Source organism: Dothidotthia symphoricarpi, assembly GCF_010015815.1.
Source record: "Dothidotthia symphoricarpi CBS 119687 unplaced genomic scaffold P153scaffold_26, whole genome shotgun sequence".
NCBI classification, from domain to species: Eukaryota; Fungi; Ascomycota; class Dothideomycetes; order Pleosporales; family Dothidotthiaceae; genus Dothidotthia; species Dothidotthia symphoricarpi.
In genome coordinates this window covers 5,134-32,935 of record NW_022985033.1, presented here as the reverse complement: position 1 = coordinate 32,935, position 27,802 = coordinate 5,134, and the positions used below count along the sequence as shown (strand labels likewise).

General features: G+C 50.7%; 9 protein-coding genes across 9 annotated transcripts; 3 read left to right on the top strand and 6 right to left on the bottom strand.

Annotated features, from left to right (window-relative positions):
• Window positions 1-812: 812 nt before the first annotated feature.
• On the bottom strand, window positions 813-3,229 carry P153DRAFT_401642 (uncharacterized protein; the record flags this gene model as incomplete). Its single annotated transcript, XM_033671920.1, has 2 exons — window positions 813-1,221; window positions 2,659-3,229. 2 exons carry the CDS (start codon window positions 3,227-3,229, stop codon window positions 914-916), a joined length of 879 nt encoding a protein of 292 aa, XP_033518124.1. The 3' UTR covers window positions 813-913.
• Window positions 3,230-3,660: 431 nt separating this feature from the next.
• Window positions 3,661-6,508, bottom strand: P153DRAFT_391146 (uncharacterized protein; the record flags this gene model as incomplete). Its single annotated transcript, XM_033671012.1, has 4 exons — window positions 3,661-5,018; window positions 5,070-5,679; window positions 5,740-6,213; window positions 6,278-6,508. The coding sequence occupies 4 exons, from the start codon at window positions 6,506-6,508 to the stop codon at window positions 3,661-3,663; spliced, it is 2,673 nt and encodes an 890-aa protein (XP_033518123.1).
• Window positions 6,509-8,219: 1,711 nt separating this feature from the next.
• On the top strand, window positions 8,220-8,654 carry P153DRAFT_391145 (uncharacterized protein; the record flags this gene model as incomplete). Its single annotated transcript, XM_033671011.1, has 1 exon — window positions 8,220-8,654. One exon carries the CDS (start codon window positions 8,220-8,222, stop codon window positions 8,652-8,654), a length of 435 nt encoding a protein of 144 aa, XP_033518122.1.
• Window positions 8,655-8,824: 170 nt separating this feature from the next.
• P153DRAFT_391144 (uncharacterized protein) lies at window positions 8,825-9,159 on the bottom strand (the record flags this gene model as incomplete). Its single annotated transcript, XM_033671010.1, has 2 exons — window positions 8,825-8,957; window positions 9,014-9,159. The coding sequence occupies 2 exons, from the start codon at window positions 9,157-9,159 to the stop codon at window positions 8,825-8,827; spliced, it is 279 nt and encodes a 92-aa protein (XP_033518121.1).
• Window positions 9,160-9,187: 28 nt separating this feature from the next.
• Window positions 9,188-10,912, bottom strand: P153DRAFT_391143 (uncharacterized protein; the record flags this gene model as incomplete). The annotated part of the gene is made up of 5 exons (XM_033671009.1): window positions 9,188-9,698; window positions 9,747-9,979; window positions 10,036-10,137; window positions 10,240-10,399; window positions 10,437-10,912. 5 exons carry the CDS (start codon window positions 10,910-10,912, stop codon window positions 9,188-9,190), a joined length of 1,482 nt encoding a protein of 493 aa, XP_033518120.1.
• Window positions 10,913-12,927: 2,015 nt separating this feature from the next.
• On the top strand, window positions 12,928-15,878 carry P153DRAFT_391140 (uncharacterized protein; the record flags this gene model as incomplete). Its single annotated transcript, XM_033671008.1, has 2 exons — window positions 12,928-13,139; window positions 15,509-15,878. 2 exons carry the CDS (start codon window positions 12,928-12,930, stop codon window positions 15,876-15,878), a joined length of 582 nt encoding a protein of 193 aa, XP_033518119.1.
• Window positions 15,879-16,553: 675 nt separating this feature from the next.
• On the bottom strand, window positions 16,554-17,504 carry P153DRAFT_144941 (uncharacterized protein). The gene has a single exon (XM_033662131.1). It carries the CDS (start codon window positions 17,379-17,381, stop codon window positions 16,713-16,715), a length of 669 nt encoding a protein of 222 aa, XP_033518118.1. The 5' UTR covers window positions 17,382-17,504; the 3' UTR covers window positions 16,554-16,712.
• Window positions 17,505-19,610: 2,106 nt separating this feature from the next.
• On the top strand, window positions 19,611-20,348 carry P153DRAFT_144936 (uncharacterized protein). The gene has a single exon (XM_033662130.1). The coding sequence runs from the start codon at window positions 19,781-19,783 to the stop codon at window positions 20,276-20,278; it is 498 nt and encodes a 165-aa protein (XP_033518117.1). The 5' UTR covers window positions 19,611-19,780; the 3' UTR covers window positions 20,279-20,348.
• Window positions 20,349-23,973: 3,625 nt separating this feature from the next.
• On the bottom strand, window positions 23,974-26,699 carry P153DRAFT_435691 (uncharacterized protein; the record flags this gene model as incomplete). Its single annotated transcript, XM_033673165.1, has 4 exons — window positions 23,974-24,805; window positions 24,896-25,238; window positions 25,290-26,214; window positions 26,566-26,699. The coding sequence occupies 4 exons, from the start codon at window positions 26,697-26,699 to the stop codon at window positions 24,375-24,377; spliced, it is 1,833 nt and encodes a 610-aa protein (XP_033518116.1). The 3' UTR covers window positions 23,974-24,374.
• Window positions 26,700-27,802: the final 1,103 nt, after the last annotated feature.

Sequence of the window (27,802 nt, the reverse complement as noted above, 5' to 3'; positions counted from 1 at the left end):
TTCTTCAGGCAGACATGTCACTAAGAGACTCTAGAAGCTTGAACCTTTCTGTCTCGTAAGGATTTACTCCACAGCATTGCAGGAATTACTTCCAAGTACACACACGATAAAAGCGAAGATCTTGCTAAACAATCTTCGAGACGCTGCAGAATTGAGAGTTCATTCTCCAGCTCGATCTTCTACAGAACCAGACCCAAGCCAAGAATTTCATCTCTCAACAGACGTCATCTCGATGAGAAACAAACGAGCCGAATACAAATCCCATCTCTCTTTCCGTTCGGCGTCCCGCTCTCCATTCAAAATATCAACATACCCGTGCCTACAAATGAAGTAGTATGCCTGTAGAAGCGCAATCAACGACATATCCAAGAGTAAGAAAACAGTCAAAAGTTCGCGCACATACTGCGACTCAATTGAGAGTACATCCCGGACCCCAATCGAGGGGAAGCGCAGAAAGCCGATGTCGAATCCGGAGTCTCGCACCACATTAACAAAGTCCAGACATGAGATAAAGCTAGTCAGCAGTAGACATGCTGCGTTTGAGACAAATCCGGAAGCCCCGCCTATACGCAAGAATTGAGTTAGAGAGGTATAGTAGGTACAATTATGCGTAAGCCGCCATGATTGGGCGGGAACTTTGTGCTGAAGGTGCGACGGGTTTAAGACTTGATACTAGACTCGGTGCCGGATCGGACATCGGATGCGTAAGCAGTGGTGGAGGAGAGTATAAGCCCCGTACAAACAAGTATATTGCCGCACTTGCGCGCTCTGCCAGATACACAGCATTATCACAGGGTTTCCCCCTCACTGAACCCATTCTTGATGTACAATTGGTTCCGCAGCTATATATCAAAATTCCATCTTACCCCGAGCGGTCTCAAAGAACGGGCAGTCGCGAAAAGTCCAGAAAGAGCTACAGGCCGAGTGATCTGTCGCCATCGAGCTGTAGAAAACGATAACCGTGTCGCTCAAGTTGAGCTCGGTGGTCTCGCCCTTGGGATCCCCTGGCTTCGGCCCCCTTCTTATTCGCGGCAGTGAGCTCGAATTCGTAATGGCCGTCGATAGTTGCTCCATTTCCCTGATTGTGGATATCCCTCCTCTTCCGCATTGTGTCTGAGTCGTTGTTGGTGATCAAGTGCGCGAGTAGAAACTGGAATGGAGGTACAAGGTTGCTGTCCATACGTCCAACACACCCTGAGGGTTCCTGATCTTGGATCGCATCTGTCAGGACTCAACTATGAACGCGCCCGTTTCTGAGTCTTGACCGCCGGTCTTCCTCAGAAAACGCTTCGACGAGTTTAGTCGGTCCAAGTTGCAAGCTCATTTCTCACCATGATTTTTTCGATAGGGACATGCACTACCTCGATACCGCTTACTGCACACCCTGGAAGAATGTGATCAGTACAGCCAAACATCTGCGTCTTGAACATCCTCGAGTATCTAGCGCGATTTTTCGGTATTGTGCTCGAAGTGATAATAGTGAGCGAGCTCATACATGGAAAGACGAGCTCGTGCCCGTTCCAGTAGTCTTGGTCTCACAACGCGGATTTTCTGATTGAAACCCCCTTGTCTGATTGTTGGCAATGGGATCCGAGATCAACTTCACATCATTATCTACATTTAGAGATTGACTATAGCGTCGATTGTACGCCTTGCCTCGAAGAGTGTTGCATGAAAGCCCTGATATTCTTGAGAACTTCTACTCAGCCTTACACAAGCCTGTTCACAGCGCTCAAGAGAAGCAACCTGCGGCGGCTACAGTAGTTACATATCTATGTATCCAGTGTCAAGCAAAAGTCAATGTGACCCATGACCATCTGCGCGAAGATGAAGTTGTCGCTACGAAAACGCCCACCAAGAAGCGTCTCACCACCATGTGTGGGGGCGCGACAGCAAAAAGGACATGAGCAAACCGAACTAAGCACCGTTATCAACCGGGTCAGGTTCAGGTAGACTGGTATGGTCTCGACTGTATGAGTAGGCCAACTTGTGTTGTTGGACATCATGAGGGCTGCACATGCAATTCAGACACGGGCGTGTCAAGCTCGGCCGGTCTGTGGGTCAAAACACGATGGAGACCGGAGTCCGAGCCCCCAAATGCAGTGATCCGCTGTGGATGGATTGCTGGTGAGGCTTCGGATCTCGCAACTTGATGTCAACATTTTCATGGGTTCAGTCAGGATACGCATCCCGACGATGATGTTGTTGTTATTAACCATTCGACGCCCCTCTAGAATTGGATGTGTGAAGTGCAATGCACTGCTCTACTCGAGGCCGTGATTGTGTAGATACTTAGAGTGTAGAGTCGCAGTGAATGACAAATGGGCGCAAGAGGTGTGCTCGAAGAGGCATTCGGACGTACAACAGCAGTGATTTCCCAGCGATAAGCTTGTCCACGGTTTCAACCCTGTTCAGCATCCCGCTCCCAATTGGGTCAGCTATAAGCTCGCACAGCTTTTGCCACAGGCCGATTTCTCGTTCAGCTCGACGAGCATGGTGTAGTTGACAGTCGAGTTTTCAGCGAGTTTCCTTCGTCTCGGAGCCGGCATCTATAGTATATTCATACCCATGCAGAAGTAGAAACGCGAGCTGAACAGGTCAACAGGAAGGATGTAGAGTCCAACGACCTTGTCGATGCGTGTTTGCAGGTGTCCTGACCTTTCGCATCGCAGGTGTCCTGACCTTTGCATTTCATTGCGGTCGCGTTGTGGTTTTGCTTGAGGTGACTACTCGTGCAGCCTATAATGCAACTGGGCGACGAGCGCGCGACGTGAATATGCATCGTTGGCCTGCGAGGCTTTCGTGTCTGAGGTCGAAATATGTGTCCGCCGAGCCGCGAGCCCAAGTCGCGAAGCCGGCGTGCGCGAAACTGAGCGTCAGGCTCCAATCCCAAGGACGCCGTATGCGAGCTTGAACACGAGCGCGTCATGTGCGAGCCATGGCGACGAGCGGCGTCATCGTGTGACTCTACAAAGCAGGTATGCACACCACGCACGCGAGATGGCATGAGGAAAGCCATGGCAGACACCGCTGTGTTGTAGCCGAACGTCCGGATGAGTACAGACACTGAGCAGCGCTTCTTCACAGCTACAAACTTTCTCTGTATCAGCGTCGTGACGCGTCGTGATGTTGCAAACGAAGGAGGAGAGGAGTATCGGCGTGTCGAGTTGATACCATGAGATGGGAGTTGTGTTAGCTGTGCGTGTTGCTTGTGGCATGAGCGTGGCATACCTGTGGTCCCGCAGTGTGAGTGCAATCTACGCATCGCGTTCTGATAGCACGATGAACGAGCGTGAGATATCGTGCTTGGTTTTAAACGCAGGAGGATAGACGCACGCGCACATGTCTAGCCACAGCGCGGGTAGTGAAGCGTCTTTTGGAATCGCTATGTAAGGCTGCGCGCTTCCTGGCGACCATGTTGAAGTGAGATGCTTTTGATTTCCATAGCGGAACGGACACAGACTGCGCGGAGGGATGATGGAGTGCATGGCTTGAATGAAATTGAGAGTCTATTTGGGTATCATGAGGCATGTCAGCCAGTTCATATATCATGACCAGAAGTCCACCGGGACAGTAAAGAAAAGAAAGGTCCTAGCTCTTGACAAAGGCGACCGATATCGCCATCGAGAGCATGTGTAGACAGACGCGCAAGCTCCTTCCTCAGACGTCCTCCCACTCATCGTACCGACGTCTTCCCAACACCTTCATTTTGTGCTTGATACGACGCAATTTCGGGCTCTTGCGCTTGACAATACCTTGACCTACGCTTTGGTGCGCACGCTTCCTCCTCCGCCAATACTTGCGTACTTCAAACGCCACCACCCTCTTCACCAATAATTGTTTCAGCCTCTCGATCTTGTCGCACAAGACGTCAATCCCCTGCTGCATGTCCTTATCCATGTCCTCGCGCAATACCGACACTTTGTCCTGCGCATCCCCAATCGCATCGTGAAGATGAGCGTTCATGTCTCGCACAGCGTCGTCCTTTGTCGAGCGCATGTCCGTCTTGTGCTCCTTCATATCGTCCATCATCCCTGCTGTCTCTTCTTCAAGCTTTCGTGCTGCATTCTCTGAGAGGCGGTGGAGCACTTCCTCCCACTCTTTCGTCCGCTTGGCTTGGTCTTGCTGGACTTGATCAGTAAGATGCGCTTTGAGGTGGGGGAGGTACGTCTGGCCTAAAGCGGATAGTGGCGGCAGTGTTCTGGATGGGGTGTGGGAGGAGTGAGTCGAGTTGGAGGAGTTGGAGGAGTTGGACGATTTGGACGAGTTGGACGAGTTGGAGAGATCGGTGGGAGGACGGGCGAAGAGAGTTGGGACAATGTTCGCAAGTACGGTCGGCAGGGCTTGTTCGAGGTAGCTGGAGAGCTGCTCGGCAACGGCGGCTTTGATCGCTTGCGAAAGTAGGTTGGGCCGGACTTGGTCAAGGTAGCCGGGGAGCTGCTTGGCAACCGCGGCGTTGATGGCCGCCGCGTGAGAGTTGAACGCGACTCGTTTCTCGAAGGCGGCCTGTTTCTTGAAGGCGGCTTGTTTCTCGACGGCGGCTTGATTCTCAAAGGCGGCTTGTTTCTCGAGCAAGACTTGTTTCTCGAACGCGACTTGTACCTCGAATGCGGCTTGTTCCTCCATCGCAACTTGTTCCTCAATCGCGACTTGTTTCTGGAAGGCGACTTGTTTCTCAAACAGGGCTTGTTTCTGGAGCGCGACACGTTTCGCAAAGGCGGCTTGTTTCTCGAACAGGGCTTGTTGCTCGAATGCAACTTGTTCCTCAAACGAGACTTGTTCCTTGATCGCGAGTTGTTCCTTGAACGCGAGTTGTTCCTCCAACGCGACTTGTTGCTCGAACGCGACTTGTTCTTCCAACGCGACTTCTTTCTTGAACCGAGCCTTTTCCTCGAACGGGGCTCTGAATGCTTCGGCTGCTGCTGGGCTGAAGGGAATGGTCGTGTCCGACTGTGGAGATTGCGGAGGCGATTGTCGGGCGAGGCGCTTTGGGGAGGGGCTTGGGGACGTTGAGGTTTCTGCGTGCGTTACTTAGTTGGAGCTGTGGATGCAATGGATGTCGCACTCACCTTGCCATGGCCGCTTGCGAGAATGATCGTAAGCAGGCGGTGCCTCAGCGACATCGACAGGGCCGAAGACCTCCCAGCTCGCCTTTGTCAGTCCCGCTCGAGTAAGGTACCCTTCGACTGGAAATGCAGCCAGGTCTCTCGCTGCCCTACCGAAAGACTTCAACATGGACTTGAGTAGTGGCTGCAGATTCTTGAAGTCAAAGACAATGTTTATTTCGGTTGCTTTGGTAAGATCTACGAACTGGCGGAAGGAAGCCTCAGAGCCAGGGCTAGGAGCAAAAGAAAGAGAAGCTGGACACCAGACAGGACCTGGTTGCTTGACAGTCAGGGCGAGAGTCTTCACATCAGAGCGCGTGTTGTTGTTGTCGCGCAACAGTTCGTCCAATTGCGGCTGTGTGACATGGCTCTTGCCATTGTTGAGGCTTACAGCGCCAGACACCAGCTCGTTGGCGTCATACTGTATAACGAAGGTTTGCATGCCATGAGTAGTGAGTATCGCAGCTTGAAGCAAGAGAGTGGCTGTCCTAGCGGTGTCGTCACACTTGAACAGTAGCGAGCAGGTGCATGGCGATACGGCGTCGGAGAGGTTGGACGCGGGATAGGCCAGCGCCTTGAAGCCGGCTGTGAGACTCATACTGTTAGCTATCCAAAATGCACACAATACACTTACCAAAACCCCCTTGGAGCAATCGCGGCGAAGGAACTCGTCGACACCGCGATGCGTCGCAAGGGAACCCGCCCACCCAGGCTTTGTGAGCAGCCTTGACTCTGGTTGTGATGCGTCGCGTCCACCGCAGACACCGGGTACGCGACCGTGATACCCGAACAGAAGCCCACCCCGCTGATGGCAGAAGACAGACGCACAGTGCAAAGCAGAGTCGCCTGCCCCCAACCGCCAGAGGCCTTGTGAAATTCGCAAGGATGATGGGCCTGAGTCGAGTACCCGATACGTGCAACGGGTGGTAGCGGCGGCCGAGGCGCGCGATCGGTGCGTGAGGAGGAGGTTGCACGGATGGGTTGAAAGGGAGTCTGCAGAGGCGGGGTAGACAGTGATGAGGTTGAGGGCGACGGGAGATGCTAACGAGGCTGGTGTTGGGGGAGGCTGGGGGCAGGCACGCGATCCGATCACGCAAGTCTTGGCACGCTACTCTCGGATTAGCGCGATAAAACTGGCTAGCGTGATTCACGCTGCCTCGGCCCCCACCGACTGCTCGGCGCCCACCAACTGCGTCATCAAGCACGCGCCGCATGTTCGTAGGTTCATCAGCTAGTTGATTGTGCAGACCATGCCGCGCAATGGGTGTGTTGAACGAGGCGAGTTTGACAGAGTAGCGGGTCAGGCGCGGGGCTGTGCTTAGGTGGCGGGTATCTGGGTGGTGCGTCATATCTCGTGATGAGGTTGTAAAGCTCGGATGAGTGTTGCGGCGGTAATGATTCATCGTGGTATGCTGGTTGTGCTGCAGGTGATGGAGTTTGTTCTGTGGTAAACTGCTCCTCCAATGCACATATATTTTTTTTAAATTCAGATGAATGAAGCATCGCCAATGCACATCACCACACTGAACAAAGAAACTCGACGACGACACAGAAAGAAGAGGAATAGCCTCGAGTTTATCCTCCCCTCCCCCTCCCTAGCATTGAGAATGCACATCAATGCAAGCACTTTTGAAAACCAGCGGTAGATCGAGTCGGGCACACGAAAGAAGCCTGACAGTGCGCTTTAGCACATTCAACTCCGCCACGAACTGAGCCGTCGATACTCACAATCAAACTCCGGATCTAACTCAGCAGGAGTTCAGTTTTCACCTGTGCATCATCAACTCCATGTCAAACCGCATCCTAAGAACCTACAGTCAACAAATGTATTGATCTAGCTCAAACCACGGCATTAGGCCAGGACACCAGAGAAGAAATGTCAACAACTACACGAGGATATAGATTTCCCACACCACGCCGAGCGAACGAGTAAACTTGCACCAGCCCGTCACTGTCTCGCCGCCTTTGTTCTGCAGTGCGGCATCACTGGAACTCGCCGTCCTATGCATGCTTTTCTGAATGTTCGTTGTTCTTTATTTACCTATCCCAGCCCCGCGTACACATCCGTGTGGTCTTCGCCTGAGACCTGAACTAATGATGTTTCAGTACTATCCTTGTAGGCAAGAATCGCGGCTTGGTGAAATGATTACACGACACACTGTGTGCAGGCTCGTTTTCTGTCTGTCTTTCTCGCTCGCAGAAGTTACGCTCTCGCGGTGCGAGAAATCTTTGTCTATCTCTCTGCTCGTGTGTTCAACTTCGTCAACCAGAAGAGTCTTGGCCATAGAATTCCTGTAAAACGCTTGGTTCTTGCTTGCCTGGATCTTCACACATCTACGTTGTTTCTCGGTACACCCTCATTGCTTGCTAATTCTGGATCTGACACAACACCATTACCGAAGTTTACACTGACAGAGAGTTTTTCATTACTCATTTTCTATCCTTCTATGCCTGACCCTTTATACTCCCAACCCACATCTTTCCACCTTCCACCACGGCACGAACGGAGCACAGCAAGCCCTTTTTGCTAGGCGATACATTCCTTACCTTGCCAATCCCCCACAACCGTTCTGGATCCAAACGATATATGTAGAATAAGTTGGTCCTGTTTTCTTTCCTTTGCTACTACATACACTTTCTGTTCTAGCTCTCGTTGCCAGCCAAACGTTAGACTTTTATCATTTATTCGTCCATCCTCTCACCTCCAAACAATTCCGGAATAATGGCTACAACGCGCTCGGCACATACTTCTTTCTCCTCTTGATCCCAACACAGCCTATCAAATTCTCTCTCAGATGAACTACACACGATAGATTCCCACCAACTTACTCATGTAATAAACGCCCAACTACACCAGAGCAATTGAAATCACGCACCCTGTGTCCAATCAGTCGACTCGAACCTTCTTCTCCCTCAGCAAAGATGCAGTCCACCCCGGCCGCCCTACCTACATCTACACCAACTACCAATATGCACTGCGCCTTCTGCTATTGCGTTTACACGCAAGTCACCTGCTTCGCCACGCACTTCCAGCATTACAGGCACAAGTCCGTTCTTTAGAGCGTAGGGGAGCGCATGCTAGCAATGTATACGAGCAATACAACCGGGCTCACGATGCCGAAGGGGAGAAACAGGTCGGGCACACCCAGAACCGGAGAGACGGAGCTGTTATCGATAATGATGCAGAACCTGTCCATCAACGTGAGCAACGCTATCATCAGCTCCGACAAGGTGATCGCGACCAAGTGCTCGGTCTGCGCTGCCATCCCGTACTTCTGCGACTGCCCGATGCCAAAGCCGGACACCACCGAGATGGCGATCAGACACTCGGCGATCAAGCTCAACACGTACGCGACTGTGGCCATGCTCGACGACGGGAAGGGAGATGCAATGACGCTGAGGTACGTCGAGTCCTTGATCAAGCGCAGGTTCGAAACTCAGTCCACGAGCAAAATCGGCTCTACCCACGTCGACTTGCCAAAGTTCGCCTCTACGGCTGAGATCCTGAACTCGTCCTTGACCACGTCTATGTGCACGGGTGGGCTTTAGAACCCAGACTTTGGCATGTTGTCGTGCACGTATCCACACCCGAACGCCTTTACCCTGAGCATGAGAGCGTGTTGATGACCCTGATGTGGTACAAGATGCTGAGCGGGAATACGGCTGGGATCCCTATTACGCACATGCTCGAGATCACGTCTGGCATCGAGATAAAGTTCTTAGACAAGTCCCTGTAGTAGAGCAAGCTCCTGGACCTGTTCGTGATTGCGGACACCTGCTTGGAGAAGCTCGTGTTCGTGTTGTAGGGCGTGATCCTTATCCTCTTCATCCTCCTGCTCAAGATTGAGATGTCTAACTCGGGGTCAATCGCGATGTAGGAGAACTACTCAGTGTTCATCTCATAGAACCTGCCTGCGCCGAAGATCACAATTGTCTTCCTGGACACATTCGCGTTTGTTTGCGCCCTCTTGTACACCTTCAACCTCAGGCAGAAGGACATGCATTGAATGTCGTGCAGGACTGTGCTCATCTCCACGTCATTGAACACGCTCATGATCGCACGCCTAATGGTGTCCGAGGCGTTAGACGTAGTCTTTCATCAACCTCTCGACCGGATTCGACAGCGTGACCTCATTCAGGTTCCTGCTCTTGTCCACGCTTATCTCGTAGATCGAACCCTCGACCATGCGCGGGTGCCCGTGTGCCATCGTGATCAGGTTCGAGCCCTCCCTCGTGCACAAGACCCCATTCGTGGAGAGGATGTCGATTATGGGCTTCTTCAACCTCAGGGTCCTGAACATAGTCATGCACGCCAGCCCGTCGTGGTTCATGCTTGAGACTGGGTTCTTGGGTACGTCTGAGGCCGACTTCCAGCACTTGCGTATTATCATGTGCGGCTTCTCGAACTCGGTCATCGGCCTTTTCACGTGCGGTTTCGTGGGCTTGACCACGTTCCTATCCACGCACAGTTTGTTGATAAAGACGACGCTCCCGTCCACCGTTATCTCCGCGGTCAGGACGTTGAGCGTACACGTTATCGGGACCAAAATCGAGTGGCTCCTCGCGATGGTGTAGCTCAGCACGGTCAGCTGCCTGTCGGCGAATGTCACCACGTACCCGTTTTAATAGCAGAACACGTACACCTTTATGCCGTTGGCCTTGAGCATGCTTAAGCCCTTATACACGTCAAGGTTCTTGATACCTACTACGTCGTAGTCCACGTTCCTAATCTCATCCACAAACGAGGAGTTGATGAAGCCCCTGAGCGACGCGAGGCCCCCGACTGTATCCACGAGCTGGATTATAACTAACCTGATGCCTTGGTGCGACGCCACGCCTATGAACTTGACCTTGGACGAGAAGGAGATTACATCCTGCACACGTACTTCCTCGCTATTACGACTACGTTTACATTTGCCATGTTGATTACGATTCTGAGCTCGTTCATCGTTGCGTAGTACTCAAGCCCCGTAATCTCATCCCTAAACTCGTACTCGTTTGATATTGCCAATTTGATACCAGGATTAATCTCCTACGTGCACAAGACCACCTTCGTGTTCGCCTCACCGCTCGATCTCATTCTCATCTTCGCAATCGAGTTCAAATTTGGGCCCGTCCACCAGCTGCAGCCTACCTCCCTGATCGAGCCCGACTCCGCACGCCCGAAGAAGCCCGACTCCATGCTCTTGTAGACGACGGCGGACATGTGCGGGTTCATCCTCAACTCCACCTCTACGTTCAGGATCGGTGACATGTTCGTGATCCTGGCCGTATTAAGGTCTGTGTTTAAGATCCTGTTGGTGATCAGCACACACAAACACATCCACGAACTTGTTGAGGGTCAACATCTTGGCCAAGATCCCGCTTACGATCTCGTTCGTAGGCTTGTACCTGCACATGATCATCTCAGGAGCCTTATTAAGACCCAGTCTCACGTGCGCGAACCTGGCCGTGGACAGGTTCTTGGACTCGCCGCACAGCGGGCACTTGTCAGGATGGTTGCTCCTGTTCGTGATGTAGCTGGGTCGGAGACATGGTCGTGTTGGGGAGGTGCCCCTTGCAGGGGTCTGACAGCGCGTTGCTGATGAAGGTCGTAATGGGGCAGGAGAGGGCGTGAACTTGGTTAGGACGTCGCTCAAGATCTGTCCGCTCACCAACGCTGACTTTGATGGCGACGAGGTCTGGATGCTCGTGCCCATAAGCCTAGCCGGGTTCACGGAGGTGGAGGAGGCCTGGAACAGCTTCTGGCACTCGGCCAAGATCAGGAGCGTGTTTGGGACGGTGACGGAGATGAAAGACTCAAACATGAAGAACGACGACTGCGACGTCGATAATGGACACTAGCACGGAGAAACATGGCAACAGGCTTAAGAAAGATCAAAATAGAGCAGTGGAGTATGTTGAGATTAACATCTTATTCCCCGTAAACGTAGCACATTGGGTCTGGGTATACAGCGTGGCTGTAGGATCCATAATGCGCTGCTGTAACTACCCGGGCATAAACTGGTAGGTTATGGGTCTCGAGTTGGTCCTCATTTTATCATGGGTACTTGAAACGTGGTGCTGGTCATTCTGCGCTGATGCCTTGTTAGTCAATGCAATACAATCTCAGTCTAGTTTTGCGGCTTGCAAAGGCGGAATGCGCAACTTAGCCAAGTGTACTAACCACAAATCGCTGCCGCCCTGCTTCCTCTCCTCCCCCTTCCCCTTTATCTCCTCATCCTCCTCCTCCTCATTTCTATCCTCCAGTAGGAAAGTGAATACAGGACTGGATTCAGTACCTTTCGCAGGATTAGTCCGTATTTTGGATAGGAATTTTGTATTTCTCCCTACATTTGAGCGTCAGTCTCGAGGGAAGTCGTCCCATGCCCATGGTGAATCGGGACGGAGCGCGGAGAGAGAAATTTCAATAGGCGCTAGAGAAGATAGAGCCATAACTGGAAGTTCGTCGAGATTGAGCGTCGCTATGAGCAGATCAGTTGTCATGTACGAGATGTTGGGCCTGTTCCGAGTTCCGGCATGAAATCCATCTCATCGTCTTGACGGGGCGAACCTTTGCCGCTGTTGACATGACGGGAAGCTGCCGAATATATTGAACAGAGTACCAGAAGAGCGATAGTTCGATGATTGAGATGGTTGATTGAACAAGTAATCGCGGCATATGGCCGAACTATATGCCTAACGTAATTGGGATGGCTGGGGCATTACATGATGCTCAACAGAATAAAATCTATCCGCGCGATGAGTAAAGTGAGCTTTTGTATTGCGCAATTATGTATAATGCGGTAAACACAAGCAATGGCGGTAGAATGGACTTGGCAAGGCTGGAGACTTGCCGGGGAAGTCGATCGACGCCGCATAGACGCTAATCACTCTTAGCGCCTGCACGGCCCACCGGTTTGGTGGCGAGTCGACCGCCGTCGTTCTCCGGCTTACCTCCCGCATCACCGTTCGCTACCCGGAAGCGGATGCGACGATACCTCCAGTAGCGTCCTTGACTACAACGCGCGAGCTTGTGTATGCCCAGGGAGAAGTCATGACGCGCTCAGCCATGCTCGTCACCAACGCGCTGCACGTCCCATGTCCATCACCACGTGGCGCCGGCTCCCAAGAACCACAGGTGTAGTCATCCGGGCATGTCATGTCTGCCTATATCAAGAAGAACCACAAGCGGGAGGCTATAGCGTCCCCTTACAGTTCCACGAGTCGTGCTCCTTACGCATTTCTAGTTGCTTGCAGTCTCGCTCCAGCATGTTCCTTGGTGTAAGTGCAAACTTTCCAAAACTTACTGAGTATAGAACTTGTAAGGTTATTGTGGAATATGAAACTCGTTGAGTGATGATAACTAACGCTAACATGCTTATCGCTATGCTTGTAGACTTTGCCCTCGGCCTCAACACCCGCATTATATCCTTGCTTCGAGCCTACTGGGCCTTTCCAACAACACGATTGTACATACATACCACGCAATCTCATCATGCAACGCTCGGCCTCGGCTTTCTCCCAACGCGCCATGCTTGTTACGCATTTTCGACCTATCACATACGTAGGATATCCTTTCTTCAACGGCTCTGAACGACGCTATACACACTCATCAGGGCATCGGCGTGTGCGCCGTGATCGCGCATATGAGATAATCCACTGGGAAAAGGATGTTACACACCCTCATTTTCTGTGCTGTCAGTGTGAGCTGTCACCACCTTCACAAGCATGCGAGTGTCGGAGATGGTGAATGGAAATTCGGATCTAGCCGTCGTCGAACTCGCCATTGGGCGTGAGCATGAGTTTGTTGAGAGTACACAATAGGCACATGCGTCATGTCATGTCACCCTTGGCCTCGACTTATGACCACCGCACCGCCGCGCTTCCCACACGTTTTCCATTGCCCATAGTGACTACCCTGACGCCGAAGATTTTCAACGACACCATGCGCACGCATCACGGCATTACCGTAGACATTATACCTGCTCAACTTGAGAGCAAATTCAAGCACAAGATTGATATGCTCAAACACCTCGCCGTTATTCCTTCTGGGTATGGGTGCGAGCCTTGCCAAGCTTCCAAAACTGTGCCACTCGCGTGAAAGCTTCAAAGCAACGTCAATGGCGTTGGAGCTATAAAGTGTATAAATCAGAAACGTTTTGCCTATTCTTCAGTGGCCAATCTCGCGGTCGCGCTTAAGCAATACCGACCGGGTGCTTCGACCATGACGGACTAATGGCGAAGATGAGATCAGCTCTTTCATTGCTGGTCAGGACATACACATCTGGTATGCCGGACTTGCATAGTTGTGATTTGCCGCCATGATCCTTGGTTGTATTACTCTTCTGGGTTCTTTGTTCGTATTGGCACCTCTCTACTCAGTATTGGGGGGGGGGGAAGGATGGCATCGTAACCTGAACAACGGTCTCAGGCGAATCTACCAAATTGAGTTACTCGTGGCGACATGCTCTTCAAGCTGAGTTCTGATACTCCGCGACTATGTTGGCATTACACCTGTTAACAGCTTTGTCGACACAGGCGTCGTAGTATCACTCATCGAATCTGATGTATGTTCCACCATCATCGAACTAGATAGGGCACTCAACAATTGCATGCTCGAGAATCGTGACCCTTCTTCTGCGCTTCGGCGCCAAAACAGCCCTCAGTAATACTTATGCTATCTACGACCGACTCGTGCCATGTCACCACAATTACATCTTAAAGCAGAATGGTGAGTAACGTGAGAGACCTAGCTGAACTTCGACATCGAATCCATGCACTTCAATGATACTCGCCGGTCAATCCATGCAACCACCATGAATGCCAAACCTAGGCACACAGCTACGGGCAGTGTACCAGTCACGTTTTTGGAAAAGTACTCAACACTATTCAGTGAGCCAACCATGCTGCTCCCATCTAAGCCGAGCTTTGATATTTGACACGACCTCACTAGTACCCCTGCCCTCACACGAGAAGTCTGTATCACGGAGCCCAACTTTATTCAGCACCAATTCGCAGACTTCGTCACGAAACATCTCAATGGAGCCAGACAACAACCGTTCATCAATTCAAGCAGCGAGTTCGTCGATACAAGAGGCAAACTGAGAAAACTAGTAACTCCAAACCGCAATTGGTATTCGATTATGTCAGAAGGTAGTTGGGGACGTATTCCGGTCGACCTTTCAACGATCCATCAAATCACTCAGTGAAGCTTGCAGATTATGGCTCGCTTTAAGGATAGATCTATGCAATGGGTTTTATAGTTTCGCGGATAGATTACACTTCTGCCAAATTATCTGTCACGATCTTCCCATGCTACTGTATTGCAGTCTAGATGGTACTGCCAATGAGACTTGTCGACGGACCGGGCCGCTTCCTAGCCTTGAACATGTACTAACTATCCGATCTAGCCAAGATTGGACACGTTGTCTATTTCGACGACATCCTAGTCTGTGTACCATTATATGTCCAGCATAACAGAATGATTATCCTTGCACTCCCTGAGTAGAGGATTGAAATATGTACCTTGAAGTCAACGAGTGCGCAATTGGAGTTACGTTTATCGATTTTCTGCGTTACCGGGTTGTAGGGGAGTTCTACAAGCCCTAACCTTCAAACGTCCGAGGTATCCTCAAGTTGTCCTCCTGAAAACTATTCAGTAATGGCAATGCGATCGTGGCATAGCCAGGGTTTGCGAACTACACATCCTCTATTTCTCATACACTGTAAAACTGATCGCTAGTATCTGAGGCGTCCACCGAAAGGAACCAGACGGTAACATCGAAGTTCCTAAGGAAGCTCGCATGGGACCAGTCATGGCCTGAAATCTGAAGATAACTCCCCAGTCCCTGGTTTTGAAGAAGTCAAGAGAACCCTTCCTGCAGTGTGTCCTGTCAATGAAATTGATCAATTTCGCACGCTCGCTGACCGAACCGAGGCATCAAAGGCAGCATAGGGAAAAATCATTGGTTATCACCTTGCCAGATTGGAAGCAATGATTGCCTGACTTTCCGGCACCTCCGGCGTAGTTGAGAAAAAGTGGAACAGCATTAATCGAGAGATCTTCGCACTGGTGGCATTCATCAGATGTATATTCCTCGCTGGACCTGTCATTGTTTCAGCCAACTCCGAGCATCTCATTCCATGAAGTAACCGGGACATCAGTTCCGAACGCTCAGCTCAGCAAACTGAAACCTTCGGCAATGCCGTCTCACGCTGACCTACATCTTTGGCAAAGGCAACATCATTTCCGACGCCCTGTCTCGATCTGGAAACGAAACCAAGAATGACTTTGCCCGTGAAGTTCTACCCTTTTTCACAAGAATCATTGCCTTACTTTGGATTTTCAACCTGAACACTTGACCCCGGCAACACCACCCTCTGCAGAAACCGCCGCTTAACCGCTCACGGCTCGGTTATAGCAATGAAACAGAAGAGCTCAAGGCCGTTGCTGTCAAAAATCTCCAATTTGCACTCTTCGGCGCGGCAGTCACAGGGGAGACTAGTTCCCCACCAGACATATCTCGCTCTCCTCTACCCCGAGATCACCCAAGAAGACAACGACGAGGCGACAGCAGATGCCCATCCAACCAATCTGAGCAAGAGGAATTCCATCACGAGTTGGAAGTGCTCAGGCACGCCGACGCCGTAGAAGGGCTTGAGTTTGATGCTCGACACAATCAAGATACTACCGGCCGTCGCCTACCCGCATACCAGGAGGGCAATGTCAAAGAGATTGCATGTCATGGCACAGAAATTACATTGCAGGAGAAGACTCTTTGCCTGAGCTGAGACTGCCTACAGACATGACACTGTGATACGTAGCTTGATATTGTTGCTATGACCAGTATGTCAGACTGTGCTCTGGATTCTTTAAATACATCGTTGATCATCTTCGTCAGAATGCTGCTGGCTGACATGTTCCGGAAGAAATCGTTGAAGAGACTAGATGACAGTCTTGAAATTGATTAGCGGGTAAGTGCCACTGCACACAGGATCTGCACAGGCTTGCTGACGAAGTAGAAGCTTGCCCACAATCCAGCCGGAATACTATTAGCCTACGGACTCCGACAGAAAATATTGCATCAAGATAGCACCAGAGTACGATCCCAAAACAAACAGCGCCAGGTTGAACTCTGCTATGCACCACGGCTACTCGATCTTGATGAAACATAGTGTTTACCAGGAAGATAGGCGTTCTGCTGAACAGGATCAGAGCCCTTGTTTTGCCTGCATACTGCTGTGGGCAACGTTGGAAATGTTGGGATAAGAACCTCAAATTCATCTCGCGCAGACGGCGTTCGAACATAAATCAGGTCATGCAGATTTGCTAACGCAGAAAGAGGCTACAGATCGTCACTGATTGATTTCAACAGCACCATGGCTACCAGAGGGCAACTGTTATATTCATGAACTGGCCACATTCCTACCGGTTCAACGCCGAGACCGAGATAATGGATTGGTCAGGGAAGTTCCGGCTTGCTCACGCTTTGAAGGCTCATTATCCTCGCTGACAGCAGCGACCAGAACATCGTCTGCGACAATACATCCACTCGGAAGAGAGCTTCCATCCACGACACAAACACAGCTGCATGAGAAATCCAACCGTTGCTGCAGCGCGAAGGTTTACACCCTATCTCCACCCTCCTTTCCCTCGCCCTCCGTCGCCGAATCTCGTCGCATCTCCACCTCATCATGTCGCGCCTTCCACTCCTCCTCCGTCACCCCCGAACCCCGCCGCTTGGAGATAGTCATGAACAGAACGCCTTCGTCGATTTCAGCGCTCGTCGCGTCAACCTGGGTCGAGCTTCCAGTCTGCTTGGCGGGCTTTTCGTTCTCAGCGTTGGCGAGGCGGTACATGGCGTCAGTCACGCGGGGACTGCGGTGGAGGGTCGATGCGTGTCGCGACATGGCCTGCTTTGGATTGATTTTGGCTTGCTGTTCCGCATGAGTTAGCGAGGGCACGACGGTCGCGGGCATTGTTGGAGTTGCGCGCATGAGCAAGACGTACGAATGTGATCGGGGTGTTTGGTATGTCGCGTGGGTAACACGCGCTTGCGCTTGCGATTCTGGCCTTGGGATCAGTGCGAGGAAGAGTTCGGGACCGTGGGGGCGTTGTTGTAGCTGCAAAGGTGGGTTTGGGTGTGGCGAGCGCGAAGGCGACGGTGAGGAGGTTGGAGTTGTCTCACCTTCACCATCGGTTGTGCGTCGGAGCGCACCACCCTCTGCTAAATCTTTGTCTTTCACCGGATGACGTAGCACGTTGTGGGACAATCGGAACATGTGTCTCGTCATCTCCAGCGGGGTGTGTAGCCTATAACGAATAATGGCGTGTCGATGTCGCCCAGGTCCTGGTTCTTCACCAGGACGTATCCTCCTTTCCTAGCGAGCTGCCTGCTTCCTATGCGTCGGTATTCGCTCGCGGCGAGGCCTACCAGCGAGCTTACAGCGTTGCTGGAGCAGGGTTGTTGCAGGAGACGTTGACCTCGCGACAGCATGTCCGCTTTCTTCGCCTGAATATCCTCCTCTTAGCTTCGACACGCTATGTCATTATAATACACCTCTTGCCCCGTAACACCAGGCAGTGTTCTTGTTCGCTCATCGCGACGCCGATGTGCGCGTTTTCGGAAAAGTCGGGAGACATGTCTGAGAGGAAATAGTCCCCGTCTGGTGATAGGCCGAGGTCGTCTACGTCTATCCTCTTTGCCGAGACATCTCTTGATATTGTGGCAGCATGTCTTGCAGAACAGACGGGAGAGCCAGTGTTTCGCTGAGCTTGATTCTGAGGATACTGATGTGCGCGTAAGCGTGGGCTGCGACCCCGGTGGCGGCTCTTGGAGCTGTTGAATAAGATACCGACGCCTCGGTTGTAGGCTGTAGTGAATGAAATCCTTAATTTCAGCGTTGTCTTCTCTTCCGTGGCTTCGAGAGGCCGTAGCATCGCAACATACGCCATTCTGTCTTATAAAAAGTGTCTCTGCTCTCCCATTGTTGGCTTGCTCGTTGCAACACTGATGTGTACATTAATGGGGTTGCTAGAGATGCCCGAGGGGACACTGCAAAAGAATCGAGATGCTTAACGAGCTCACTGTCTACCTCTCGAACCACCCCTCCTCACAGATCTCCCCCCAGGTGCTGATTTTCCGCGCGTATACATGCTATGGGCGAGGATGCGGGTTGGCCGGACTTCCGATTGAGGTTTGAGTGACGATATTTCGGCTGTGAACACTGTTGCGGAAGATGCTGGAATGAGCCTGTCTCCAAGCTCTGGCTGACTAAAGCTATCCGTCCCCAAGCCCTTCTCAAAGACCCGTACGTGACACCTTCAATACGCCATGTTGCCCCTGATGCATCGATTCGTCGTTCTTGCGGCATCTCCGCTCCTCCGCATCCTTGCCCGCTCTTCGTGTCGCCGGTGTCCCATGCGCTTACCCATAGAGACTGTGAACGAGTGTATTAATGCCCTACCGAATCCCATCCATTGTGTGTGCGTGTATGTGCGAGTCACGCGTGAGGACTGGAATTGGGCGAGCCTCCTCAAGGCCCAATAGATTCTCCGCCAATGTTCGTACATGTGGCCTACCAAGAGCCACCCGTCAGACTTTCTGTGCCGCTCACGATGAAGCCCAACCCGCAAGTTGACTCTGCCGCGCTCCACCAAATGGACGATGCTACACATGCACCTTTGGCGACCCTTATCTGATGAAGGCCTTCGGCGGCATCTCAATTGTGAAAGTTATTGCGGGGGTATTGCGTCGCCGATGTGCACATTGAGTACAAATCAGACGTTCCCGACCCGACATTGGAAGAAAGTCGACATCTCAAGGCAATCGCCCAATCTTACGACCAATAACCCGTCACTGGAACAATCGCCTGGCTGTCAATCGTTCGCGCGCGCACATGCCTCGAGAAGGCTCAGATTGAGCAAGGTCATGGCAGAAGCATGTATTTGGCAGCCCAACGGTAGGGCAGTCGTGATGAGTATTGAAACACGACTCTTTACTCATTACTATACATATCCGCATGAGGACATCCATCAATCACGCCTATGGTGAATGCTCGCGGCGACATCTCAGTTCCGGCAGCGTGTATAGTGCGCGATGTGACGGCCATGCAGATCTGGAGCGCATGGTTTGAATGACCGTCTTCCAGAGTTATCCTAGCCGTTAATTATCTGTGTGTAGGCCTCGTGTGAGGGCGTTAATCAAGGCGGCTCCCAGTACAGGTTTGTACAGTGAGTGTTGGTATGGCGGGTGTTGCAACGGTTGTCCAAGTCGCGATTGATGGCAAGGTCGGCGAATCCCAATACAACGTTCGAACAAACCTCGACTGCAGCAATTAATGCAATGATTCATGCAGGATTGATGTGCTCGCCGGCAGCGATACTGAAGTCAGCCAAGGTGATTGTAAGAGGACGACCGACCATCTTTTGAGTCACCCCCCCCATGATCCATCACTCAGCTGTCCCAACTCAGCTTTTGGTCGTATGAGAACGTAGTTCTTTCAGGAAGAGTCTAATTGAGCGAGCCCTTGGTGGACACTTGCGTAGCAATGGTGAAGATGACCGTTATATCAGCTGCAGAAACTGTTGCAGGGAGGGCTGCACAACGACGACTGGGGAACACCGGGCCGATTCTCTAACCAGACGTCGAATGACACAGCTTAATCATCTCGCTCATTGAGTAGTCGCGTGCATGCAGGCCTTGAGTGAAAGCTTTCGACTGAGAAGGCTCGCGATAGAAGCTTGGGTAGGGCATCTCGACTGTTGCGGGAGGTGTTGCGTCGTCGTTGTGCACAACAACATGTCGACTGTGGAAGCTTTCGAGACGGGTCATACAACGGTTTTTGGAGTCGAGTTGGCAGCAATGCTGAAGTTGCCCCAGGCGACTAGGAGAATATATCAGCCTTGGGTGACGGCTTTGGCGGCGGGCGTTACGCCGACAGTGCGCGTCAGCGGTGATGCCGAAGTAGCTCGAGATGATTGTAAGAAGGCGTGTATACCACTCCAATCAAGGGGCTCTCAGGCTTACACTTTATCTTCAAAAACGTTTCAGCTATTCATCTTGCGTGCGTGTGTATGCTCCATGTCAGTGCTTTCAGCCAGGTTGAGAATGCTCCCAGTGTGGGCGTTTGTAAATCCCATACTTCAAGACTCGACTGCAGAAGTCGTTATACGAGACATTGACCACTAATAGTTCCTTGTTAGAAAACGTGTAGATCTTGTGCGAGGGCTTTTAATCGAGTGGACTACTGGAAAGACCGACGATACTTCCTTACAGTTGTTCTTGACAAGTGACTTTCCCCGCGTGCAAAGGTCTTGGGAAGGGCCGAGTTTATAACCCTCTCTTACAATCATCTTGAGTGTGAATGTCTGGGCGCTTGCACCGCTCGGGCAGAATTCGGATAGAGTCGACTTTGTAACATAACATAGACAAGTGTATGGCTTGGAAAGGCGCCAAGAGTGTCGTAACGATATTGAAGTAAAGATCGTCGCCAGGATTGCAGCGCATAGTATGGAAAGCCTACTATTACTGATATCTTAGCTTCTCATCGTGCGCGCGTGTGGGCCTTGTCTGAGGGCTTTCGTAAAGCATCTCAGCTTCTGAAGCTGCAATTGAACATACACTTCCTGATATACCTGTCTAAGCCACGCACTCACACGCTCCGCGTTACCAAGCGGGGCTCGGAATTTAACTGCAAGAGTCCTAATCCCGTGATTAACCCTCTGCACCGACTTATCGCAAGTCTTATAAGTGATCATAGAAGACATTGCTTCGGTACAACCTGGACCAAGTTCGGCTGCATGACCTGCGTCAAGCATGTTCGCCGGGTGACTGCGGGAGTGCTGCGCGTGAAGTGATCAGCCGAGGAATGTCATAGACAGGATGTTGTTCATGCAACTCAACTCAGGAACAGCGTTGGATAGAAAGATCCATATCAAAGGAGGGTTGTTATCCAAATCACCGAAGTAGGGCGTGTTGAAGAAGGTGGTGGGAGCCCACAAGCCAGTGAGTAAAAGATGTTCAAGTGAAATTTTGAATCGAACTGTTGTTTCAGCTTTCCGGCCAGAAGTAATCAATGAGAAGATTCAACAATGATATACTCCGCACCGCGGTGGAACCGGGACCATGATTCATTGCGATCTGAGAAACTGCGGAAGTAACTCAACGACGCTGTCGCCAAGTCACCTGGGCTTTACATTGCTTCATTAACGAACGCGGCATCGGCTTCTATGATATCTTGCTAACACCACGTTTGCTGGTAGCCTTACCCTGTCGGGAACTGCTGGAACCATCGACGTTTCTGGTACCTACCGTCTGCTTCTACGTGGAGCGTCGCCGGGGGGATTCCAGAAGGAATTTTCTTTTGTTCGTGAGGGTCCAGGTACCGCTACATCGGCATTGTTCACGACGCTCCGAAGAAGAGTAACCTGGTCCTGCATCTTTGCGGTAGATAGCGTCGTATGTCGAGGTTTGAGCGTGGTGCCATGGATTAAAGTGTGGGACCGAGGAAATTCTTCGAGATACGTGAATACCCTGCCTGACAGAGAGCGATGACGTTGCTCAGAGTGTCTCTAGTCTATTAGTTCTGATCAATAACGACGAACGAGCGGGGGGGTTGCAATAATGATTATGGTGTCGATGACCTTGACGTAGGGGAACGTGATTGCGCGGAGCCGATGGCGGAGGGCCTACAGGCACACGTAAAGCAAGCTACGAAAAGCAACTGTCCTTGCGCGACGCCTCGGTGATGTTACTGCGCCAGTAGTCCATGCAAAGCATGTGGCCCGTGGGGTAGATCAAGACGTGCTCAACAACGAGACGTGATTTGAGGTAGACATCCGTACGCTAGGGAGCTCTGGTGCGGCGTACGTCGTGCAAGATTTAGGTGATCTAACGAGTCTTCGAGATCTAGTCACGAGCAGCTCTTCGAAGGAAGCCTCGTAGTTAAACGTTGATAATCCTCCATGAACAGCCCAACTCCCCACGCTAGATATTCCTTGATCTCCGTGACGATAATGGTAGGAAACCATGATCTAGCGCAGGGAGTTAAAATTCAACCTCCCAGCACGATGATGCGATGAATGTCCTTTGATTCGACGCTGGCGATTTCTTGACGCGATGCAGCGGGACAACCACGTGCTGATAGATGGGTGTACGAACGGGCAGCTGTTGAGCATGCGAAACGCAGTGGGCAAATGAAGAAATAAGCCGCGTGGCAGGGTCCGCGCGGCGGTGAAGTCAGAGCGCAGGGAGGGGTTGTTGGGCGTTTCAAGCGTTGATGAGGTGCTGGTTGGTGGGGAGGCAAGGGTAAATTGCAAGGTTGGGTTTGTAAGCTAGGCGTGCAGGCGCGAGAGATGCAAGGTTATGGAACTGGGGAGTTGGTCGGTTAGCATTAAGGGATGTAATAGTGAGTTGGTTTGGTGGTAAGGCGGGGTGAGCGTACACGTCGGGTGTGTCTGTAACTTGCGACTCGAGTGACTTGATGCCTGAGCGCAACTGCTCTAGCGACCGCGATAGCTGGCTGTTCTGGCTGTAAAACGAGAGATTGAGGGGAAGGTGGTTTTGGGGCGAGATGATAGCTTTATCAGTATCTGGATTGTGTCCCGGAGGAAGTTGGCTGAGGGCCCCGTAGATTGCAGTAGTAGTGAACACGATGAATAACGGAGTCGTGTTTATACGTAACACGGCTTGTCCAAAGAGTATAGGGCCATGAGCTCATTCCTACTCGGCGATGGATATAGATAGTACTAATAGATCTCCTATGGGCAGCGTATCTTCCTTCCGTTTGATGGGGTCAACGGAGACCGATTACATTCGAAAAGACCCGGCTCGAGGATAGTAGAGTTTCATTGACACGACGATACCGTCGGGTGATGCGGCGATGAAGCAGCACTTTCTACACGCCCATGAAAGATGAATCGAATGCAGCCTTGAACGTGCTACGTCTGGTGTGAGTAATTGAGTAAAATTTCCGCTTGTAATTATCCAGGTGATGCGTGCCAGAAGGTCTTCTCTGTACACTCCATTTCTACAACGCCCCATGATTCCCGCTCGAGGACTCTTTTACAACGACTGCCCGAGCTCTAGACTTGTAGGGAAATGCGCCGTAACCTCTGCAGCACTGCTATGCTCGTGTTGCAAGCAATGGCTTTTGCATCAGCTGAGCGTATAATGGGTTTCGGGACGAGATTTCGGCAAGCAAGGAGGTTATTTAGCCATCTGTGAAGGTGATATCCTGAGCTCACGGGACGATTTTCCGGCGAAGGATTTCATGACGGTATCCTCTTCTTTCCTGGATATGGGAGTACATGTACAGACTTCTGCTCAAGTTGTTCGGCGCAATTCTAATCCGTCCTGGTCATCTTGAGATAGCGAGTTTCTGGCTGCGGACCTGAGGTTTTCCAACGCGATGGACACGGCAGTTATATTGTCAGTCCCTAGCAGACGGAGCGTGTCGCGTCAAAGCTGCAGAGCGGTATGTAGTAGAAGAGAGCTTTGCGTATCATTATTAGTATTGGCAATTCTTGTGCGTCACAAATTCCAGGAAGCTTCAGCATGAGTTGCAGCGCAGGAAACAGTTAATGGACTCTGGTTTGGCTTAGATAGTATGGAAAAAATCTCAGCGTGAGTTGCGCGTCCTCGGTAGTTGAGAGTTTGGATGGGTTACACAGCCCGGAGATAGCGGGCGTAAATCACAAGAGTGCCAAGACCATCGTAACAAGGAAGTTTCTTCCTTGTTAGCACATCCTTGCAAGGACGAAACTTCCTTCGTTATACATCCTAACAAGGAAGAACTTCCTTGTTAGATACAGCTGCAACCAAATTCAAGCACTCAGCATTAGGAATAGATATTGCAGTAAATAATAAAGTGGAAGATATCAAGAGCGGCCTAAATTCAATGGGTAGTCTTGAAGTTCTATCTTACATCGCACTTAAGCACGTTAACAGTCTTCTAGCTATGCCTACTGTATTTTTATATCTTCCTACTAAAGTAATGGTTGAACAACCTTATGACGATAACAATTACTGCGCATGCCAGCATGAAAAGAAGTTAGCTAATATATATACTTGACTAGTCTATTAGCGTTAACGAGGGTGGAGGTCAAAGGAACGGGACGACTGGCGCGCTAGCGTCGGCGTGGTGAGGACGCAAACATAGCAGCGTAGTCTGGCACAGCGCTGAATTATGGTTTTGGAACGAATGCTTGGGGGCAGCAATTTGTCCACGCGCAACAACGCTTCACCAGAAGCCTAAAATGGAACACAGTGGACTCGTTGCTTCTGGCTAGAGGGAGCCTGCGCCGTTCATCGACCATGGGAAGTTGCTACTTAGGATCGGCCTCAATGCTGATGCGTATTGAGTCTCGATTGCAGCAGTTAAGAAATGTGTAGATCGCATGTTTGCTGCAGACATATTGAGTAGATGATTGCGGTTGTGGGCTGCAATACGCGAGATGCGCGATGCGACATGCGACATGCAAGCTGTAAGCTGCAAAGACTTGTGTTCTGTGTGCGCAACGGCGTTGGGTCGGAGAGTCGTGGGCTGCGGGTTGCAGCCCGGTCGAATAAGAGCGAACTTGAGGTGATCGTGGCTTTGCTCCCAGTCGAACGGCGTGAGGTTGTTGGACTGAGCGTAGCGGCTGGGCACGGCGGGCTGCGGGCTGCGGGCTACGAGCTGCGGAGACGAGCGCGAGTGTGAGGGTAGACAGGGTGAGCCTGCTGGGCCGAGTGCGGGTTATTGCACGATGTACGATGCAGCTCGCAGGCCCTCAACAACACGGCCCAGACTCGCAACAACAGCCTCACAAAACTCGCCTGCCCCCCACTGGATAATGCGTGCAAGGGCAATGACGAACTCAGTGCAGTCGCGTTGCAGCGTTACTCTCCAAGCTCGATGCACCACCATATGATATCTGCCGTCAATGTGGTAATGGATGAACAGCTGATGCAGCGGCCCCTCAGTCGAGATGCTGAAAACGATGCGAGAGGGCCGGAAGTCGGGCTCGATCCGCTGGAGCGCCTCAAGGATATTGATGGCGCAGGCCCCGCCGACTGCGGCTTGGTTCTCGGCACCCATCATGTTGCCGCTCGCAGTCAGGCCCTTGGCTTCGACGAGGAGGAAGGGGAAGTGGAGACCCTGTTGCACTAGCTGTGGCTCGCTGAGGAGGTGCCCGCTGTCCTGCTACTCTCCAAGCAGCACCTGGTGTATCTCATTGAATGAAGGCCGGGCGAGGCCGACGAAGATGTCGGGCTTGGGCGTTGTAAGAGGGCTGCTCGGGTCTGGGTCATTAGTGGAGAGGGTGGTTGACTTGGTAGCCGTTGTGGTCGTCTCGCTGGGGTCGGTCGGCGGGGGTGGGCTGGTGAAGTTGAAGCCGGCTGGGGCTGTCGCCGGGAGCGATGACGTGGGGTCCAGTCGCGGCGTGGAGAACGAGAGGAGATCGCGGAGGGTTGGTGGGCGTGGCTTGAGCTCCGGCCGCCACGGCTTGTCCGATGCGCTCGTCGCGAGACTGTCCCTTCCCAGAAGCCTGATGAGGCGGCGAAAGGGCCCCTCGAGCAAAGCGCTCTTCCACTCGGCCTCGCCCTTGGCGTCTCGTGCCAGCTCGCGACAGTGATGCATGTACTCGTTGGCCACGTCGCCAACTCGATCCCGCATCTCCGCGGGGATGCCCTCGAGCGCGGTCATGTATCCGTCGCCGAGAATGTAACAGCGCAATGCATCAATGTCGGCGGGCGGATCGAAGACGTGATCAACGTAGACGTGAGCGCGCGCCATGCCATTCTGTCGATATTCCGGGCTCTTCTTGGTTGGGCTGGCGGAACGGGCGCGCAGGCTGGCCTTGTGGGCACGTCGCTGGCTCGCACGGTCGGGCATGTCGCCGCTGGCTGCGACGTCGTGTGCCCAGTCGAAGATTGACTGTGCTCGGGCTGACCAGACGCGTTGCTCTTGCTCTTGTTCGTTGACAGCACGCGACGGTGCATGCTCGTCGATGGGGTCGGACTCGGGTGTGCGGGGTGCAAGCGGGTGTTGACATGGACCGAGGCGGCGCGACGAGCTGCTGGCTTCGGATAGACTGATGCGACGGCGCTTGTGAGGCAATTGGGGTTTCGCCTGGCTTTCGCATACACTGACTGTATCTAGCCGCAAAAGTTGGCGCTTCATCGCAGAGTTGGAAGAGCTTCAATGTCGCTGTTTGGATGCTTGGTTGCTGGTTGCTGGAGATGGCGCGCCGGAAACCTGCTTGCCAAGCCACATTTGCGAAGCCACAAGACACGGCGGAGCCTTCCCCAAGTTGTTCGAGAAAGGATAAAATAGACCACGCTGTCAAGCCTCGCTGACACGGACCCTTTTCTTCACTGCCGCCGTCCCCTTTGTCGTGTATTGAATGACAGGAAGACTGAGTTGGTTATGTAATACCGGGTTCAAAAGCTGCTGTTCTCCATTGCTGGCAAGGCGTTAGACCATCGTAATTTCATACCGCCCCGTCTTATCTGGCCTGCCGCATATGCTGTCAGGTATCTCGCCATTCACGAATTGCTCACGAAGTAGGTCGTGAGCATAGAGATAGAGTTCAGCAAGTTGGTCAGCGGAAAGACAGGTCGAGCCGTACATTACAGACTCAAAACAAACGTACCCCAGGCGCCAAAAATAGCCAGACTAACTGGATTTCTTGAGGGTTAAACATTTATATCTTAGGCTGTCTAGGAGAAAAGCTAACGTAGGTAGCTCTCTAGGTGTTCTGTGCAGCGTAAGAGTATATTAATATAATAGTAAGAAGTAAACCTTACAGAAAATAAGCTTTAAAACGCACTACTAACCTTTTACTCTTTAGTCTTAATAACTATCCTATTATATAGAAGAAAACAGGTATTATAGCTAAGTAGATATTATTACCTATAAGCTAAAATAATACTTAGTACTAGATAAACTTTTAAAATATACTATAAAAACTTAGAAATTATTACTTATTAGATAAGTATAATTAGTAATTATATAAATACTATATCTAAGAATCTAAATATTATTAATAGATATTAAAGTACTATTACTAAAGCTTAAATATTATTACTAATACCTTTTTCTAGAGAGTAAGAATTAATATATTATATTACTATTATTTTTTTATATTTAGATCTTAAATATTTATTAGTCTTTATTTAGCTAAAGTTTAACCTAGTCATAAACTTTCTATAGTATTAACTATTTACTTTTTATTATTCTTATTATTACTATTACTATTACTATTACTTTAATTACTACTTCTAGTTTTATTCTTATTTTATATTAAATATATAGCTTTATAGTAAGGTATTAAACTATATAAATTACTACTATAATTTATTTTTTTTAAGTAGTAATCCTAGAAATATTAGGTTATTAATTATTAACCTAAAAGTACGTAAAAATAGGTACGTATACACTAAGCTAGTACCTAAAATCTAAACCTAAAAATTAGGTAAATATAATATCTAGATATAAAAACTACCTATATATAATATACTAACTTAAAAATTAACTAAACGTAAAAATTAACTAGACTTAAAAAATATATAGATATAATATATAGACTTAAAAATTAACTAAATATTAAAATTAACTAGACTTATAAATTATATAGACCTAATATATAAACTTAAAAATTAATTAGACGTAAAAATTAACTAGACTTAAAAATTACGTAGACCTAATATATAAACTTAAAAATTAACTAGACG

Bases quoted from the DNA above. Each gene is read 5' to 3' on its own strand.
- P153DRAFT_144941 (XM_033662131.1), bottom strand. From the start codon at position 17,381: ATGACGAGACACATGTTCCGATTGTCCCACAACGTGCTACGTCATCCG.
- P153DRAFT_144936 (XM_033662130.1), top strand. From the start codon at position 19,781: ATGCAGGCCTTGAGTGAAAGCTTTCGACTGAGAAGGCTCGCGATAGAA.